We start from the raw sequence: 21,176 nt of genomic DNA, 5'->3' as shown, positions 1-21,176 counted from the left end.
GAGGGAGGGTTGGCTTGAAGCCATCTATATTCCAGTGTCATTAGTAACTGCTGCTGCTGGATTGAATTACTGGCTGAGAAAGAGCAAGGGCTTTTAGAGTCTTCTCTGCAATTGAAAATAGTCACATGAAAAACTCCCATTACTGACAATTTTATAAGGAATAAGGATCTCACTCTATCAGTTGCATATTTATTGGCTCAAACCATTTGAGGCTCATTATGCGCATGTAGATAACTCGTTGTGGTTGTTTGAAAAGGTTCATTAGGGTCTTCAAGAATTCTGGCTTTATAAAAATCTAATTCATTATTTCTGCAGTGAAAGAGTTAATGAAGGATCACTTGTGGCTTTTAATTTTCAGCTAATTAAAAAGAACGTCTGTTTTTGCCTTGACACTTGTCGTTAAAAGTGCCAAATATAGGAATTTTTTTTGTGTGTGAGTTGAAGGGTGAGGAGGAGGGGGAAAAGTTACATGTAAATCATTTAGCCATTAACCTAATGTGGTGGATTTATAAATCCTATTACTATAAGCCCTTTTCATTTCCACTGAGGCCTGACGTGTGCTTGATCCTGCTAATGTAAAATTCATTCTGTCTAAGTGATTACTGAAGTAAGACATTTTAGTCAATTTTAATCAGATTGTGTGATACTTGCTTGAACACCAACGTTAAGTAAGATATGGACACAGTTTGGCCATGTCTTAATTAGCCTTACAAATCAGACTAGGAATCAATCAGTGAGCCAAGTCTATGAACCTTTTGACACCTAATGCTTTCTGTGGGGGGAAAAACCATCTATGCTGAGGGCTGAAAATACAGGGCTTGGAAGCAAGATTAAGATTGTAATTTGGTGTTCTTGCTTTATGGTGTGCTTGGCAGGCCCTCACAGTGTGCGAGTCCTTTGCAGTGCAGCCCTCATTGGTGTTTCAGAGTTGAGGCCAGTGGGGTGCTTCCCACAGCCCATCATAAATTCCTGTCCCCGCAGCAGGAGCAGCAATTGGAGTATTTTTCTGAAGCTACTTCTGCACCAAGATACATCTGTTATTTTGGTGGGGGGTGGGGTGAGGGACAGCTTATTTTAAAATGTAACCTCCTCCATCCAGGTGTTCACTGGGGACTAAAGACTTGGATTCGTGGGACATCTGTGTTTCTTGGAATTAGCTGGCCCTGTTTTCCCTATAGGGAAGCATTAGTATGGAAGATCTGCCTCATAAGCCCTTCAAATATTGGTCACTGTTGAGATCAGAGGTGGTTTTTCTGAAATGTCATCCTTTGGTACGACAAGTAAAGACTTTGCTGTTTTTCTTGGATCACTGCTTTTTCAGTAGGCTGACATGAGCCTCAAACTGATTTTCAGTCATGTTAGTTGACCCAGTTTTTGAAGACTCGTTACTAGCCAATATTTTTTCTGTTCTAATCATGTAGAATTTCTGTATTGGTAACAACTTTTTTGGCATTTTCTTCTAATATGTGGACCATTTTCTGCTATTACCAAGATACTTTAAAAACTTGCCATGTTCTTGAAGGATCCTGTAAAAGTCTTTGGTCTTTTCCCCCCTCTGCCCTCCTCTTTTGCTTATCGTGTCTTCTGCAGCACGGTGGAAAGCCTTAGGAGAAAAAGGTGCTTGAAGTATATGGAAATTAAAATGTTTAGTACCAGAGACAGCTGATGTTCTCCCAAAGTAGGCAACGTCTTTTGCAGTAGTCCCAGCTGCACATGGCATTGTGTCATTGCTGAGAATTCTGTAACCTGGTGACAGACAAGTCCATTGTTAATCGCCAGCTTAGCCTGGAGATTTGCTTTGCCATTGTTGAAAAATTACCTGCACAATGATTTTGTCTTGAGGCTTGAAAATTCAGCCACCAGCAGTGTTGGCAAACAGTTTTCAGAATCACTCTAAAAGTCTGTGTGATGCAGACTTTGGAAGTTGCTTTTATTTCTCAGCTTCCAGGCAATTCAAATATCTTTTCTCCTCTATCTAACCTGTTAAATTACCTCTCTCTGTTAGGGTAAGCATACCTCATTTAGTCAGATGCTACTTAGTTGATGATAGGACTGCAAGCACATGTGGAAGAAAGTGGGGAACATGTTTTCTGCTTGATCTGAATGCCTCTTTGTCTTCTGTTTTCTCTTTCCTACGGTTACTGTTGGTCTGCCAGGTGTGCCTTTTTGAATGAAAATGAGAAACTTCTTTAGTGTAGATCTCTTACTGTGGTTGGGATGAGGCTCTTTTGAAAAGCTTTGAAATTAGATGTTAATTACCTTTCTCTTCTACTGGATAATCTTCTGTACTTTAACCAAATAAGGATAATCTTCTATACTTTAATCAAATAAATATTCAAATACTTTGAATTTGCCATATTTCAGCTTTTTGACAGTTTCTTATGTGATGGATTGTAGGAGAGCAAGTGCTCATGAAAAGGCAGAACTTAAATAGGAAAAAAAAATCATAGCAGTTCAGGTGAATGGGACAGTTGATATATCATAGTTAAATGGAATTAGTCTGAACAACTACACAGTGATAGCCAAGAAGAGAGCTGTCAAGGTTCATGTCAGCCTTTTAAGATAGTAGATGCCAATATCATAAGGTTATAAGCCTGAGAAGGATGCAGTGGAGTCCATTCTAGATCACATTTTAGGGTAAGATTTTCATTAATCTCGCTCCAGTTGTGGTTGGTTCTTGCCTTTGTATATTAAATATCTTCCTATAATTGTATGTATACATATGGTCAAAATAACTGTTCATAAACATAAGGTTCCTCTGGGGTACTGTGTCTCAGAAAATAACATGACCTGCAGAAGAGAACAGGCATCTCTTAGCAGGCATGTTTCATTTGTATTTCCTGGGAAAATGCTTTAAAGTCTCTTGTTTCACAGCTTATCAAGACTGACCAAAATTAGCATGACCTATTTCAGAAAGCAGCAATATCTCTAGAGTGTCTTGGAGGCTGGTGGGCTTTGTTGTTTGTTTTATTTTAATCCAACAGAGTTAATGCATTTTTTAATATGTAAAAAGTTCAATATTCCTGATTTTTTTTTCTCGTTTTTTTTTTAATAGACACTCAATATTCTTCAGTCCTCTCAAGGGAATATCTGTGGGCCTTTTTCATGGCATTTATGTCATTTTAATAATAGATTCTTTGTGTGTGTGTGTTTGATTGGTTTGGTTTCCTTTGTTGATTGAGGCACATGGGAAAATCCATCTGAACATCAGGAAATGCTTTTTTATGGTGAGGGTGACTGAGACCTGTCACAGCTTGCCCAGGGAATGTGTGGAGTCTCCATCTGGAGATACTCAAAGGTGTCTGGACATGGCCCTGGACAATCCAGCTCTAGGTGGCCCTGCCGGAACTGTGGAGCTGGACCAGACGACCCTCAGAGGTCCCTTCCAACTTCAGCCAGCCTGTGGTTTTGTGATTAAATAATTTGTTTTTCCTAATTCAAACCAGGCCTTAAAATACCAGCAAATTCTTACAGGGATTTTTATTCCTACAGCATATCCTGATATTTGCTTCTGGTTTGGGGATTGGTTTGTTTGTTTGTTTGTTATTTTAGGCACCTGTAGTCATCTAAGGACATTAAAAAGGAGCTTAGCAACATTTGTATCTGTAATAGTAGTGGATGAAATCAAGCTGCTGTCCACCAGTGCTTGTGGTTGGATTATTATGTTGGCACTAAAACTCAGGGCCCTGCAGGTCTCATTTCAGATCTAATTCTAATGAGGATATTGAATGACTGGTGTGACAATAATGTTAATCAGTGCTGGTGCCTTCTACTTTAAAGTGAGAGCAAGAGAGAGCTTTGAAAGATGGTTTCCTTGGCATATGAGTGAAAGCTGAGTTTTTTATTAACAATTCAAACTCCTGTAATAAGTAGTAGGAAAGCTTATTAGCTATGTTTTTAGATTAAACAAAACCTTTAGGTTGTGATGTTCTTTCTTTTAACAGAATTTGTGGGATGACGAATTTAAATGAAAATTTCTAAAGTCGAAGATTGATTGAGTTGAAGTATGTAGCACGAAATCAATCCTGTCAAATTGTAGGGAAATAAGTGAGACATTTATAAACATTGTTAATGTTTTAGAAATCTAGTTTTATGCAAATGTATTTTGAATTCTTTATAAATGAGATAACAGTAGGTCTAAATGACAAATTAAAGATTTAAAAAATAATCAGCATGCCTCTCTTGTAGTAATGGATTTATGGAGGTAGCATGCTTAACTTGCATTTGTAATTAAGGTTTTTCCATCATTAGAATAGAAATGTATTCCTGTTGAGCAGTGTCTTTTTATGTGATTTATGTGGATTGAATGAGTGGCAAAACTCCACTACTTTAATCTGTTCTGTGGCTAAAAGTCAGTATTTGGATTGGATTCCTAGAGGGTCATGCTGAAAGGTTAAATACATTTGTCTGTTTTCTTAGTCTTCAAATTTCCATATTCTTTACAAGTAACAAACAAATCCATGTCCTGTGGGATTGTACAATGACAACTTAGCAACTTGGCTTCATTAGTAATGAAGCCATACTGCTGTTCATTTCAAACCTCTAAATACTGAAATGGGTGGGCTGTACGTGGAGTGCTTAACAACAGAGTAATGCAGAAAAGAAACTTCTGAAATGTGAATTTCTTTGCACAAGTTCATAGTCCTGAAAAATGTAACTGTATGCATTGATAAACCACTAACCTTCTTCTGTTTTTAAAACAGAAAACCTTGTCTCTGGCTATGAGACAGACTACAAAAGGTATTAAAAGTGCCCTATACTAGAGTTATAGGTAATTAACCAAGTGACCACTAACTGCTGAAACCTTAAAGGCTGATAATAAGGTAGTCCCATTCAGGAATTTGCTTTTACATGAAGCTCATCTTTTCCCAATTGGGGTACTCCCAAAATTGTCATGGAAACATATTTCTGTTTCTGCAGGAGCTCTCTGACATCAAATATGGTTCCATCCTTAGCTCTTAGGTGATTATGATAGATGTGGTGTGGTCAACATCTGTGGATAGGCAATAGCTTCCAATGACATGGACCCTTTTATTCCTGTGCATCCTTACAGGAAAAATCTGGAAGGTGAACTCACCCTACAGTTCCTATTCCTGACTTAGAGTTGCAAGCCTTATTTAACAAGCAATTTAGGATTGTTAACTAGTAATTTTCTTTTGTAGTTAGTTTAAAAATAGTTAAAAAGCTTAAATGAGCCTTTTAAAAAATGTTATTTCTACATTATACATCTTACAATTGGTTGGTTGGTTAGTAAATGCTTACTTTTTTCTAGGAGAGTCTTTTGTATCCTGAGGAGCTCTGTCTTGGGCTTTGGTTGGTTGTTGGTTTCCTTGTCAGACATATCTAGGGAATTTGGGAAGCTCATTTTTAAGAGATAATCTAAAAAGACTGTGTCTGACTCTGACAGACTGTCAGGAGCTCTTTCCATCTGTATCCAATCCAGCTTCATCAAATGCTGTAAAGAAGTTGCACGGAACAAATCAGAACTGAGACTTCATGCTGTTAACCATGCGTGTTCCTCATCGTATTTTCAGATCTTTGGAGCAATCTCTAGGTCCTGCCTTAAGCAGAAAATGTTAAGCATGCCATGCAGAGCTGAAACTGTTTCATAGAATCACAGAATATGCTGAGTTGGAAGGGACCCATTGTGATCATTGAGTCCCACTCCTGGCCCTGTGCAGGACATCCCAAGAGTCACACCATGTGCCTGAGAGCCCAGACACTTCTTGAGCTCTGTCAGGCTGGTGCTCTGATCACTTCCCTGAGCAGCCCAACCACCCTCTGGGTGAAAAACATTTTCCTGACATCCAACCTAAACCTCCCCTGACTCAGCTTCAGGCCATTCCCTTCAGTGGTCACAGAGCAGAGATCAGTGCCTGCCCCTCCTCTTCCCCGGATGAGGAAGCTGTCACTGCACTGAGGTCTCCCCTCAGTCTCCTCCAGGCTGAACAGATCAAGGGACCTCAGTGGCTCCTCATAAGGTTTTTTGTCTCTGGCACCACTGCTAAAAGAGATGAGAAATCTACACACAGAGCTATGTCTGAAGGCTTGGAGGAAGTATCCCAACAAGGCATGGGTTTATGGCGCTGAAGATTTAAATGCAATGTAACACAGAGTGGCAGGGACTGGTGTTCCAGGCTGACAGCAGAAAGGAGGAAAGTCCATAGGCATTTGTAAAATAGCCCGTATAAGTAACATAATGTGGAAACATATCATGATATTCTTTACAATTACTCTAAGGGTAAATGGAAAATTAAACTGGAGCTGGTTTTTTTTTTTAAGTACAGTTGTGAACCCTCTAGGCATTCATATACCCTTGAACTCTCATCTTTTGCATTTGAGTAGCTTTGGTGGAACCTTGAACATCCCAGTATAGTTGGAAAGCTGAATGTACAGGAGCTTCTTGCTTGTGGGGTTTTTTTTTTCATGAGTCATTGAGGCTCATAATCTGTCAGATCTGAAGCAGATTATTTTGAAGTCTTTCAGAATGTTCCTTTTCTTCAGAGCAGAGAGATGACCTAGAAAGTGCCAGAGCTTTGTAGCCCTGTGCTGGAGGCACTCCCTTATTCACATGGATGTGCTGGAAGAGGCCCTCTTGCTGTTGGTTACCTGGTCCTTCCTGCTCCCATATCCCACCCTGTGCTTGCCAGCATGGACATGCACTCCTGCTCCTCTTAGTGCTGGCTCAAAGCTCTCCTGCCTGCCTGGGAAGCCTGTTGGAACAGATAATTTTGCCCCATTTAGGCAAATGGATCATTCCTTGTCCAAGGAATTCTTGGTGCTGACACCAGCTGCAACCACGGAGGATGAATAAGTATTGTTTAACTTTAAAAAAACACCTGTCGTGTTGTCTAAATATATCTAATTTAATGAAACAAAATTATATGCTTTATGAAAATCCTGCATGACATTTAAGAAATTAGGTAAGAGAACTTTCTTTGGAGGCTAATTAGAGGCTAAAATACTTTCCTGAATTTGCATAAATGTTGCTTTGATAGACAATCACTTAGTCAAAATGAAAGAACAGCTTTAAAGCAGTTCAAACCACTTATAAAGATTTTTTGATGGACACAACATCCACTAACAATCTATTCATTACTAAGGCTACCATGTCCTCCTATCTCCTATAAAATGTCAGGATCATTTTCAGTGGATATTACCTGTATCTAGTCAGAGATTGCCTTGTTCTGTTTTGTGTAGCTATTGCAAAATGCCCTTGGTTCTTGAAGAAGAAGGCTGTATTGGTCACTAGAAGGCCTTTTTCTTTTAAGAATACTCTTCAGGTAGTGCAGATGTGTCCTGCATCTGTTTTTCTCTTTAGCACTTGCTTGTCTTCTCCCAGGCCTTCCTTTTTCTCCAAGCATAAAAGTTGTGGTTATTACTTAAAAGATGCTGACCAGGAGAACCTTAGAAAAGTTTTAATTCTAGTTTTTTTGCTTTTTATTAAAAAAAAAACACCCCAGAAACAAAGGGGAGGAAGATTTGATTCTCAGGGAGTTTGCTGTCATCTCAGGTAGTGCACTGAGTTTCTCTACTGCTAAAAAATGTGAAGTCTTTGAAGTATTAGTTTTATTTCTTTTTCAGCTTTATAGGCATATCTGATGCTTTTGAAAAGCCATCTTCTCTACTGATTCTGAGATCTACTCCCTGATTTCTCCAGGGCTTCTAGTTAAATGGCTGTCAGAGTAACTTCTCTTGGACATGGGACAGTACTTGCATTTCTGTCACTTTAAGATTGAGAGACATGCTCATATATTTGAAAGATAACTTCTAACACTGTAGTTTTAAACCTGATGTGGAAGATGGTATGGTTATTATTCCCTACTCTGGAACAGATTTTACTGTTATTCAGATGAAAATTTCTGTGCTCTGGTTTTAAACCTTGACTGGATTTTAACTTGTCTGACTAAAAAGGAAACCTTCGTGTATTAGTAATTAATTTCAATTATTTATTGTTCTTGTAATTTTATTTTTTTAATGAAAGACTGATTATATTTTGCTGAATGTGTTAAACTTGTTCAGTTTGGGAAACAACAATGTAAAACTTTCCTGTCTAAATGTTTGTTCATTCCACTGAAACAAATGCTGTTGTTTTCTCTAAGGAGAATGCATATGCATTTAAATATTGAATAACTTAACACATGTTTTGGTATTACTAGGAAATAGTAAATGATGCTTGTCATATTCTTTCTTAATTAGGAGGGGTTTTACTTGTGGTTTGTGATACAGTTAGCTTTTGATACAGTTGCAGTCAGCTTTCTAAGCAAAGCTATCTTTGCATCTTTTAGTTCAAGTACAAAATGTATGTCAAGCACAAATTTATTTAATGCTTTGGAATAAAAAGAGAATCATAAAAGTAATGAGCCAAGATTTGTACCGCATTCTTCTTCATTGAGTGAAACAGGGCTCCTTGCTCCTTCATTTTTGGTGTTCAGTTTTGAACGAGTTAGAAAGAAAATAACAGCATGGGTGGGCTGAGCCCTGGCGCTTCTCTAGGAGCTGTCCCTGTGTTTGGTTTCTCTGGAGGGTTAGGAGATGCCCGGGCTGTACCAACATTTTTCACAGCTAGTTATCACATGGACATTGTATTCCTGCTGCTTCTGGGAACAGAGAGCACTTCTGGGTAGTGGGTCAGAGCCAGGCCAGTTACCTTCTATGCACGCAAGTGTTCCGCTCTATTGTCGAGCACTCCATTTCTCTGTTCTGAGATTGTAAAATCATTTCCAACATGGAAGTTTTTGTGTGTATTTGGTTTCTTTTTTGTTGTTGTTGTTTTTTTTTTTTTTGTTTTGTTGCTTGCTTGTTTTTTTGATTTGTTTTTGTTTGTGGGTTTTTTTCATTTTGTTCAGTGCTTCTGAGAGTATGTTTCATTGTTCTTTCTTTCATCCTAATACCAAAATAACACTTTCCAAAATAGGCAAAATTGTTTTAGTATAGCATGGTTTGTAACATACTGTATAGAAAAATCAGTAGTTTCACAATTTAATAAGAAAACAATTCTGGTTCTCCCATTTTCTTCAGCGAAGCTCACCACAAGTACTTGAAATAGAAGTACTGTAGAATTTTAAGGATATAATTGTTTCTGGCACCAAGGGAACATTGTCTTCAAATTCTAATTTGATTCTCATCATCATCTGTGTTTTATTGTAATCTTTGCATTTCTTGTCAAAATGTGGCAAAGATACACATAATTTTTTTTGTACTCAGCACGTTTCTGTTGCTGCCTTTTTTGTGTCTTCTGTTGTTTGTGAAGCAAAAGATTCTACCTTTTCTTGGCATGCAAACGTGTGTCACTAGATCTTTGTGTACACTGCTTTGGAACCATTCTCCCTGAGGTTTTGGTGCTCCATCCAGTACTGCTGTTACATACAGAAGCTGTGACAGTTGTGTTACTGTCTGTCAGCTTTGCTGGGTGGAGTATGAACAGTTAATTTCAGCATTTCTGAAGAAAAACAAAACCAAAATAACACAGAAGGGAAAACTTTGGCAGTTTGGGAGTATTTCTTATGCTGTTAATGTTTCATAGGAGTGCACATTTTGGAGAAATGTAACTTTGAATGTATTGTCTAAGTACAGCAAACACTCAGTAAAAGCTCTTTGAAACAAACTTATTAACTACTTGAATCTGATCACTCAAACTTTTCTAAATCAAGTCCATTGTTTGATAAAAAGACTGAATTGCTATTCTTCATTCTCTGTGGCAAATAAGGCCTCCATCTTTCTTTCACTTATGCTTAGGGCATATGTGCCTTTTTGTCCAGCAATAGAAACCTTTTCTGGAAATTCTCCTTTATAAAATCTTTTTACAGCATCCTGTGACCGTGGTTTATCAGTGCTGGTCTACTTAAGACAAAATCCTTACCAAGTTAATGAATAGGTTACAAAAATACAGAGGTTCAGAAGTACTTAGAGTAATGAGTGGTGTTACTGGAACACAGTTTTTCCATCTCATTTATTCCTCTGTCCCATGGGAAGGAATAGCTAATAAGAATTAGTAAAGCAGGTGACAGAATTATTTTCTTACTACATAATTGCAGAAGTCAATAAATGATGTGGAAAAATATATCAGGTCTACTCTAGATAAGTGCAGATGATTTTCAAAAATGCAGTTTTTTACAGGGCCTTAAGGCTGCTTGTTTTTCTCCTCATGCAGAGTGAATGCACAAGGAGTGGTGTGGGTAGGGTTTGTTTGTTTGGGGTTTTTTGTGTATGCCTCTCTGGTACAATGTTTTTATAAGGACTGTGCTCATTCTTTTCAGTTGGCTCTTAAGTCTTCCCTTCTGTTCCTTCATGTCTGTGGATTCTGCAGAAAATGTGTGTTTACAGGAGAAATCTTTGCACCAGCATATTAGTTTTATATGCTCTCATTGTTTTTTAACTCTTGTATCTGAGTTTGTGTCCACAGAAACATCTTTTCAGCAGAAGGTACTCCTCAGAGGTTTTTAAATAAGGGATCTTCAAAAATACTTGATGTAATAAATAATAGTAAAGCTGTTCTTTGTATATTTATATTTTTAACCATTCCCTGTCTTAAATCACAACCTCATTTAATTAAGTAATTAATGAGTTGGGGTGGGATTAGAACAGGGAATTTTGCAGTTTGATGAGGGCTTGTCTGCAATTACGGTCTTTAAGTTTATATTGACTTGCAGTTCTTGAGTGAGAGAATATGTGTTGCTAGTCTTGCTTTTACAAGAAAAAAAGTTAAAAGAGTTTCACAGATGTTCACTGTTCTGAGAAGTTCACAGGTTTTTAGACGTATATGTTTGCTGGGGGGAGGGGGCATGGCTATACAGATGGGTTGCCAGGCAATTAATTCTTCCTACTTGGAACAGGAGACAATCCAGCTCTCATAAGCAGTGCAATATTATTTGCAAAAGGAAACTACCCAATACCATTTTTCCTATTCTCTTCCTTCTTTCTTCTGTCTTCCCACCTCCCTTCCTCTGCTGTGCATTTCTGAGAAACTGCTCAGGATTGATATGATAGCAGAGCTGTCACTCTCTTTAACAAAAAAAAAAAAAAAAAAAGAAAGTCACTTTTATTCTAGGTATTTTAATAGAGTCCCATTAAGGATGTATTGCTGACTGAAATATTGGCATGAAGGGCTCTCACTGAGCTGAGCCCAGGAATTAAGAAGTCAGGAAATGGGCTGCTGCATTGCTAAAGAACCTTGTGTGACACAGTATCTCCTGATTGGGGGGATCATTACTGCTATTATGACTCGACTTGCGTAGGAATTTTAAATTTCATCTGAATGTCAGTAATAACCCTCTTAGCAAATTATCCTGAATAAAATCACGAAGGCATTTTATATAATAGGTGTTGAATTACTGGATAGATTTGCTAATTAAATACTCTTTGTTCTGCTGCAGTTGACATTACAGGGTAAGATCTTGAACAATTATTCTCAACAGCTGTACTTTGTTAAGGGAAAAATTAACTACAAAGTTTATTTTTTTTCTACACTTGAAATTGGCAGATTTTTGAAATGTGCTTGAAAAAATTCCATCATCCAGTTGGTAATGAGAGGATAAATATGCAGGTGTTGCTGTGAAATCAGATAACTACTGACTGCCTTATTAATGAATTTAGCAATACTTTATAACCTTCTGTTTTGTAGCTGTTGGCACTTCCAAGTGATCTCCTGTCAGAATGGGTGGCACTAGCATATGCCAGTCACTTGATGAAGCCAACTTGTCTGTGACCCTCTTGCTGTGATTATCTACACCCACTGCTGTCCTCAGGGACAACTGAGAAATGGTTTTTGCACAGCCAGACAATTTTTTTAGTAGGGGGTATTCCTTTATAAAAAAGAAAAAAAAAGTTATCTTTCTCATTATTAATGGAATTATTTCAGAGAGTGAAGTAGAAAATGCCAGAGATTATCAAGGGAAAATTGATAGGCCTTCCTTTCTTTTCAGTATAAACTCTTCATTTTGGTGTAATTTTTCAATTTTGTTTCAGGGACTCCTGTTTGCTTTTGGAGTACTAAGGGAGAGGTAGAATCTTCCTCTAAGAGGAAGAGTTGTGGGGTGGTGAATATGTTGGAATTTTGACTGCTTTAAATGAAATTTGATATCATTTACCAGTGATACGTCTTTAGAATAATTTCAAAACTCCATAGAAGGGTGGTGGGGTTGAATGTCTGAATCAGTCACTAGGACATAAATAGGAGTGGAATACCCTCTTTTTGAGCTTCCAATTAAAATGGAGTTGTGTGTGTCTGATTCCAGTGACAGGTACAGCCTTGCAGGAATCTGCAGTTAGGGCTCACCATTTTCCTGTTTTATAAAGAAGACTGAGGATGGCTGAGCTTTCTGCACTTTTGGACTTCAGCAGAGTTCAGGCATCACATTGTTTGAGTGCCTGGTTTGCAGCACCAGTGAATGGTCTTTAAATCAACTGGATATTTTGAACTTGACCCAGAGAGTGTAAATCCATAGATATCCATATGTGCCTGGGGAATAACCCTGATAAGGACATGTGTTGTGAGTTCAGCTGTGTCAAAGTTACATCATAGTTTGGAACTGAACCTGTCTTCAAGTGCCTTGAGGGGAATACAGCTTTCAGAGCATAATTGCAGACAAAAAAAACCCAACATACATGCACTGTGGTTATGTAAAGGTTCTGAAATACTGAAGAAACTTGCCATTGGTGTTAAAGGAATGACAGTGTTGTCATCCTGTTTGTGTGCTATTGTGTAGAGGGGGAGATTTCACCTGTTTCAGAATTCCTTGCTGGGACAGCATAGTCAGCATCACAATAGTCAAGACTCTTGGCTTCATTTTAGACACCTTGGCCTTATGAAAGTAATGAGAGTTCCCTGAACATGATCTTATTCCCACTGAGCATGGACAGGTCTTGTCTGTTTGTCCCTTTTCTTTCCTCATCCCTGCTTATCTCTACTGCTCAGCTCCCTGCCATAGGCTTCTTGACTACAAGTCTTCATTCTGCCTTTTGGCAAATATGGCCAAGGAGTATTGCAATTTAATATGTGAAAAATAGTGAAAGTGAGACTTGGTTACTAAATTTGATATAAACTGTTCATAGTGTGTTGCCTGACTGTATTTTGAGTTCCAAATTGTTTGAGTTCACCTAACAGACTCTGATCATTGCTGTAACATGTGGTTCAGATTAATCCTCAAGAAAATTTAAAATATAAGTATATATGACTAGCAGGATTGGCTGAAGAAAAACTGAGGTTTCTGCTGAGTAGCAATGGAAAGGGCTGAAACCAAGGAAGTGGAATCTGGAGCTGTGTGCCAGAGCACCAGGATGTTGATAAGAAGGAAATGAGGGGTACAGTGGAACTGTGGCCAAGTGACTGAAGGAATGGACCAGATGTTGGTTCTCATGCAGCTGTGCAGAATTCACCAAGCTCTTCCTGCTGCTCCAACTACACTTTTTTTTCATTAAGCTCATTTGATTGTCCCTTTTCTGTGCTCCAGCTGTAACTGGGGCTTCAGATGAGGTGCTCTCCCCACCCTCCACTGTGCTGAGCATTATTAGAGATGGAAGCAGCATCCTACTCACATGAGGTTTCTTTAGCTATTTCTAAGGTTCAGAGTGGTGCTGTTCAGAGCATTTGGAGAATTGGGATGCATTCTTGGGTGAGGAACAAGCCTGGTTACACCCCTTGACTCAAGACCTGTGTCCTGTCTTTATCCCAGCTCCTTGTTCCAGTTCTGGTTTCCATGAGGAGTTTGCTTTTTGACAACCTATTTTGAGATCATTACAAGGGTAATCAATCTTTGACTAAGTCTTCTAAAGTGAGCACCATCCAGGATGGACTGAATCAGACAGGATGTTTTTGGGAAAAAATTCAATGACATCAAGAAATAAGATGATGGATATGAAGGCAACAACTGACCTAAATTATTGAAAGAGACTTAATTCTGGCACTTGCTGATTAGGTTGTATTTAAGCCATTTGATTCAGTGTTCTTTTTTCCTAAGGTAGAATGTGTGCATGCACATGCAATTTTGAGATTTGTTTTAATCTTGTTTTAGGGGAGTTAATAATAGCATTAATACAAGGTCAAACGAGAATTTACTCATGTAATAGGAGTATTGAGGTGACTGTGTGTTGCCAGGAGAGAGGTGGTTTGCTTTGTTTTGAAAGGTGAGAGCATTTGGAGTTAGCAACCTAATGGATATGTTTGCCTGTGTTAGCCTGTAATTATATCATACGCTAATCTTGGATTATTTTTTTTATTTCAGATTTTGATGCATACCAAGGAGATGGTGCAGAAGGTAATGCTGAGCATTTTCATTAAACAACAACACTTAAAGAGCACACCTGGTGAAATTTTTTTATTCCAGGAGAACTGTAACCCAAACAGACCCGAAATCACTTCTTAGGATGCCTAGTTTACAAATGTAATCCTTCCTGATGGATTATAGCTTTTTTCTTTTCCTACCACAGATATGATCTGGACCCTGCTTGAAGCCTATGTGGGACTGTTTCAAGCAAATTAGCAACAGTGCTAATTAGAGTTTACTCATAAACCTGTTACACCATGTGTTCTAGTGGTTTATTATGGTTTATTTTTTGGCATCCTTTAAACTCTGTCACAGGGTGGTTTTTTGACTCTGTGGAGTTTAACATGGACATAGCCATGTTGCAGTTTTTACAGCTGCATTGATTTTCCACCACTGAAAACGTCAGGTTTTCTTTTTTTTTTTTTTTCAAATTAATATTATACAATTATATGCATCTGCCATTTTTTTTTGCAGCTGTTGTGACATTTACTGGTGTTGGCAGTTTTTCTTCTTACCTTTTTCCTTGCTATGCCTTTCATATGCACCTCAGGCTTTTTTATGTTCCTCAGTTTGTTTAGAGTTTGCTCCATTATGCAGAGTATTACAGAAGTATGGCTGGTGTTTGAATACAGTGTTCTCCAAGCAGGGCATTTAAATTGTTACAAGAATCAGAAATGATGTGAGGGGCAGAGTGTCAGTCAAAGAAAAGGGGTTCAGTAAATATTTGTGTCCATCTCTGGGTGTAATTGTTCAGTAGTTCAGCCTGGAAAGAGAAAACTTGTGGGTCATAGTAGCTAGATCCTTCTCCAAAAGGAGCATTCTCTGAAACATCTGGTGCCCAGGGGAGGACAAACACAGGTGGTTGGATTAGCAGAAGTTAAAAGATGGGAGAGGGAAGATGGAAATATGAAGCTATCTCCATAATCTGGAAGAGTGAAGAAGAGCAGCCTAATCTGGCCAGTGCTGTGGTATTCTCAGTTCCTGCCATCCACAGATTTGTTTCAAATAGAGAATCTAAGGATTTTTCTCTCTTTTTTTTTTTTTTTCTCAGTGGTATTATGATGGCTGCAGATGGGATGGGATACCTGGCTGTGATATTACCTTTCAAACACTTTGGCTGACTGCCTTGTCTGAATTTGCTCAGCAGTCTTGTGGAAGTGATTTTCTTGTGTCTTAGCAGTCCAAAGTTATTTCTGATCAGAGTTCCTGCTGTTTCTCAAGATCAGATTTGTTCACTAACTTATTTTTCTAGTATTCATTTAGTAAAATTTTCTAGTATTCATCTAGTAAAATGTTACCTATTTGTATTATGTACACAACTGGATAGTGGTCTTTTAACATATCAGTGGCTGAAATTTCTTTATTCTCTTTAAATTCAAATAGGTTTTAATGAAATGTACAGACTTATCAGTAAAAATTTATTTTGTTTTCTTGGCTAGTATACTTTTTAGTGTTTAAGGGGTAGTATATAGATAATGATATTTTTGAACCTTGAAAGTTATGTGAGACTTGTAGAAGATGGAGTGGCTCTTTTTTGTTTTTCAAAGCAATTTTTTTTTTTTTTTTTGTTTAGATGAACCTTGAAGTGATTTATGGAGACACAGATTCCATTATGATAAACACTAATAGCACCAGTTTGGATGAGGTCTTCAAGCTGGGGAATAAGGTAAGGAACTTTTTCTTTTTGAAGATTTCCTACATAGGTCTGTGTTGTTACTCTGAGTGGAGCAGATGGTATTGAGAGAGGATTCTGTGCCACAAGCAGAGAATATCCCCTAAGAAAGAACTTCACAATGTGTGGAACCTATGAAGTAGTAAAAACTCAGCTATACCTGCTCTTTTTCAGGTGTATTCTGTGCATTTTTAAAAGTGATTAAATGAACCATTTCATTGCATAACAAGCTTTTTTTACTAACCTTAAGGTAGCAGGAGAGTATCTCAATATTTGGTTAACCAAAGTGTGAGGTACAATTTCTCCTCCAAGTTAATTTCAATTACAACATGAACAGTTCTGATTTTTTTTCAGGAGGGATGTTTCTCAGTTTAGTTTTGTTTATTTATGTAATTTGTATGACACTCAATATGTTATCAGATTTCCAGCGCTAAGTTCAAATATTAATTTTCATGGTATACCAGCTACAGAAGAGATCTGATTGATTAGGAGCTGGCAATTGATGATGTGGAAGTTTTGTGGCTCTCTGAAATTGTGGAAGAAAAATGAGAAATATTTCAGAACTTTCTAAAGAAAAGATGTAAGAGAAGCTGTTTTTGAAAGATGGAAGAAATTGTGATGAAAATGAGAGCTATGGAAATTCTAAAAAACTAAAGAAAGCAAAGATGTATTCAGTATAGTATAAACAGAAGTCATTTAATTTTAAGGCAGAGAGTGATTCCAGGGTTTTTTAGAATACTTCTGCCTTCATGCCACTGGGAACATTTAGAAGTAGATGCATTCAGGAGCAGAAAATGGGATAATAACTTGATATCATAACTGAGTAGCAGGAGGGCTGCTGGCATGGTAGAAAGCAGTCTTTTGTTTGCCACATGCAAGATTATATATAATTTCTAGTGTATATACAGTAGTCTATAAGAAAATTTAATCTTACTCCAGTTGTGTATGTGCGGTTTCATTCTGGTTTATTTCTTGTCCCTGTGCTCCCATTTGATGGCTAAACATTACAGAGGATAGTTAAATAATAATAACTTTTATGAAATCTGACAGGATAAGCATAATAGGTTAAGTACATCTGAATTAGAGTCAGGTTTTCTGAGAGAATAGGTATGTGTTTGAACTTGTCAGCTGCTTAATGAGAGTCAAATCTTAAGCTTTTTTAATCCATTATACTTCTGTATTATGTATCAGGGGTTTTTTTAATTGAACAAAAAAAAGGACAGAAAGATATGTTTTGATTAAAATCATGTACAACATATAAAAAGTGAATAAACTTATCTCTGTAAACCAGCACAATCAAACCTAGCATCAAAATTGCAGATGTTTTGGCTTTCGATATTTTTTCTGTGGCAGTAAAAAGTGATTCATATCTGTCTCATTTCACATTTCTTGTTTGTTTGTTTGTTTATTCCTCAAGAAAGTAACAGTTGTTCTTTTTGCTAACACTTTGATCATTTGCATTTTCCTTGTTTTGAGTAATTCCTATTAAAAAAATCAGGATAAAGAATTGTCTGTTTTGATGAGGAACACTCTCAAGAAATGTCTCTGCTCCACTGCATAATAATTTCTTTCCCAAAGTTTTGTGTTCAGAGGTGAGGAATATTTACATTGCTTTCACTGTAGTTTTGCTTTAATGTAGACTGTATGGAAGGCACAGAGGTTTAATGCAAACAATTACAGTGAGAGCAGTTAGTGAGTGTACCCCTGTTCTGATGTAAAGTGTGTAAAGAATTTGTGAATTGTCTTCAGCAGTGAAGCATTCCTCCAAGAAATTAATTTTGGCTTTTTATTGGAGAAAATTCTCTTATGTGCCTTCTGAATTCCCCCATCTAATCTGTTTTCTCTCCCACCCTTAACCCTCCAGTATTTACATCCATGCCCTTTTCAGTCATTACTTAGCAGAAGTTTTTTCTTATTTTCTGTGTGTCCTTATGAATCAGATTTGCCAGTACATTCAGTACTGAGCTGTTACTGGATTTTGAGCACTTGGTGCTGTAAAAAATAAAAATTGAAAATTAAAATTGCAGAAAAATGTTCAGAGGAATTGTTTGACTGTTTTTAGAAAGAAAATATCAACCCTGTAGCAAAATGGTTTTTGCCTCATGATGTCTTTCAAAACTTAGAAATATACAGGAGACATCAAAGTAATGGTAATTCCTGCAATAGGGAGTACAGAGATCTAAGAGAGAAAAACTAAGTACACACATGTATGTATACACAGAAATGAAAAGTTTTAAAGGAAGGTTTTGGTTAAAATGGTAATCTAAGTTCAAAGCTAGATAGGAAACCAGTGAGATTTTATGCTGAGGGTCTTGTTCTTGGTGAGAGTTTCTACATGGCAAAAGAACTTAAATGCATATCCAACTTCAGTGAGACATGAGAAGAGGATAGTTCATAGTTGGTGGTAAAAGTGTTAGTAAGAGTGAATATGGATACTGAAAATCTACAAAGAAAGTTAAATTGTAGAGGAAAGAAAGTAAAGATTAGAACATGAAGACAGAACAGGATACCTGGCACATGCAGATACTCTGTTGAAGAACATAAACTAAAAACATATGAAGAAAGAAAAAGGAAAAAAGCAAGTGGGAAACTTTCAGCCAAGCCAGTAGGTGGGTAAATGTGTACTGGAACCAGAGTTTGTTGTTGAAGGTTCATGCTGTTTTGAGCTGTTGCACTTCTATTCCCTTAGAATAGAGGCAAGAGATACTTGGTACTAAATTAAGACAATCTATCAGTGCCACGTGAAACTTTTGTGTATGGATAAAACCTAGTCTGTGTGTAGAAAAACCTCACCTTTTCCTCTCAAGGAAATCAGGCTATGGAAAAGAAGGTGGGTATTTTGTGGGGAAGGGTAAAAGAAGCTTGCCTGTTTTTCCTGAACATGCACACACAGAGCTCTGGTCTGCAGTCATAGTTTTTCTCCCCTCCCTGGTTTAGGATGAGAGTGGGAAGAAAGAAAGGTGCCTTTGGAAGATAACTTCTCTATAGGGCTGTTTGCCTTTTCTGACTGAGTGACCATCTCTTGTCTTTGCCTAGTAAGTAGGTCCCTGCTGTGAAATCCCTTGTTTGCTTAATTTATGGGAGAGGTTAGGTGGAGTAGCTGTTCTAGAAAAATGAGCTGGAGTCAGTTATCTCCAAGGTCACTTCAGTCTCATGTTTATCTCCCTTCCTTAATTTTATTAAGGAGTCAGATGTACCAAGCTGTAGATACTAAAAAAGTCAATGGGTCAACCTTAATTTTAGTAAGTAATTTGTAGTTACTGGTGTGTAATAAATTAATGATATCTGACCAGTCTTTAAAATGTGTATGCAAATACACAGTGTGTAATGTAACTTGTTTTAAAACTTAAGAACAATTGAATTTGTCCATTGTTAAATTGTTGCATTTGTTGTTAATGTTGGTGCATTTGCAGATCAAAAATGAAGTGAACAAGCTGTACAAATTGTTGGAAATCGATATTGATGGAATTTTTAAGTCCTTGCTATTGTTAAAGAAGAAGAAATATGCTGCTCTGAGTGTGGAACCAACAGGAGATGGGAAATATGTAACTAAACAAGAGCTGAAAGGGCTGGATATAGTCCGGAGAGACTGGTGTGATCTTGCTAAACAGACTGGCAAGTAAGTTTCTTTGTGGCGTTGTCTTCTGTGCTCTGCTTGAAACACTAAACATTTGTTCTTACTTTCCTAAACATTTGATACTGTGTTTCCTGAAGATCAGAGTTGTTAACTCACATCAGTGTTAGGCTGATTTTTGGAGGAGATGTAAATGTTACCTTCTGCCATTGGTAACAGCTTAGACCTGCGCAAGTCCAAATGTCTCCGAATTTCACTCTCTGGTTTTGTGTCTCCTGTGGAAGCTGTGCTTTTGAGTTGTCAGTGTTGTAAATGTCATTTAATAAACCAGGACTGAAATCTTGTGAAGATAGTAGATGCTGTCAGCATTTGGAGTTGTAGGTTCTAGGTCAGATGTTTTATTTCCTAAAGAAGCTGGTGCTCAGCACTTTCAGCACCCTCTAAAAAAGCTGGAAGTGCACTGGCTGCAGCCTGAGGAGGTGGTCCCTTTTCCCAAGACTGCCTCTCTTTCCTTTTCCTATGAGACTTCATTATGATGGATACTGGATTGACTGTTTATTAATTGTCGTTGCACAGGGCATTTTAATGCTTAAATTCAGTAGAAGTAACACATTTAGCATCATAGAAAGAAAATTAGAGAGAGTGGAGAGGTGGTCATCTGGGTGCTGACTCATTGTATAATGCCTCTTGAAAACTTAAACAGCTCATGGTCCAAATGTATCCAAAAATGAATACTTTTCACATCTGTAAAAATACACCACACACTTGCTTACTGTTCTTAAGACTTGCATTTTCTAAGAAAAGATGCATCATAATAGAAGCAAATTTTTCCAAGTTAGGAATGTATTAGTAATTAAAGCTATACAAATGTTGGAGAGTGTTCTTTAGTGACTAACTCTTCTGCAGCTGGCAGATCTTCCAACCACATTTTGCAGCAATAGGCAAGACTTTGCTTACTTGATATGTTCTCTTCTCCCCCATCTTAAGATACCTGCTATGGAATAATAAATGGAAAAATGATATGGCAGAAGAAAATTGAAAGTTGCACTCACCCATTCCAAATCATTATTTAGCATTAGAACTAATGCAGTAATTTGCTTTTAGTAAAATAAGTAAATAAATAAAACACAACATAAAATATACTGGTAAATTTCTATAAATTTTTCATCAGACTTCATCCTTGGGCTCTTTAATGTCTAGAGAAAATCTAGGGGAAAGAGAACATTCTGTCTGTTGTAATGGTTTTGCATGTGCCAAGCTTTTCTTAATTTTTGTACTATTTTTGCAGCTATGTAATTGGTCAGATTCTTTCTGATCAGCCCCGAGACATAATTGTGGAAAATATTCAAAGGCGACTTATGGAAATTGGAGAAAATGTGGTCAGTGGTCAGATCCCTGCAAGTCAGTTTGAAATAAACAAGGTAAGTTATCTTGCACTTTTCTGTCTCAGAAAAACTTTACTGTTCCTGAATATACTGACTGCTGACAAAAATATTTTTAATCCTTATGATGCTGTGAAATAGCAGGAGTTTTATTAGGTGCTGAATAGTTGAGGACATGCTGTGAAGATCCTCCAATTTGAGGGGGAAAAAGCCCTACTGAGGCTGGAGGCTCCAGAATAACACCTTGGTGTCTTGTCCCATCCTGCTGTTTACCAGGCTCACTC

General features: G+C 37.5%; 1 protein-coding gene across 2 annotated transcripts in view; it reads left to right on the top strand.

Moving 5' to 3' along the window:
• The window catches only part of POLA1 (DNA polymerase alpha 1, catalytic subunit), a 184,927-nt gene that overhangs the window by 51,524 nt on the left and 112,227 nt on the right, over positions 1 to 21,176 (top strand). For both annotated transcript variants that reach the window (XM_077172117.1, XM_077172125.1), the window contains 4 exons: positions 14,223 to 14,255; positions 15,838 to 15,930; positions 19,350 to 19,555; positions 20,799 to 20,931. In XM_077172117.1, coding sequence (XP_077028232.1) covers positions 14,223 to 14,255; positions 15,838 to 15,930; positions 19,350 to 19,555; positions 20,799 to 20,931 — 465 coding nt within the window. The remainder of the gene's footprint in view (positions 1 to 14,222; positions 14,256 to 15,837; positions 15,931 to 19,349; positions 19,556 to 20,798; positions 20,932 to 21,176) is intronic.

The sequence above is a fragment of the Agelaius phoeniceus genome, chromosome 2 (genome assembly GCF_051311805.1).
Source record: "Agelaius phoeniceus isolate bAgePho1 chromosome 2, bAgePho1.hap1, whole genome shotgun sequence".
NCBI lineage: Eukaryota > Metazoa > Chordata > Aves > Passeriformes > Icteridae > Agelaius > Agelaius phoeniceus.
This window is presented reverse-complemented; position numbering and strand designations above follow the sequence as displayed.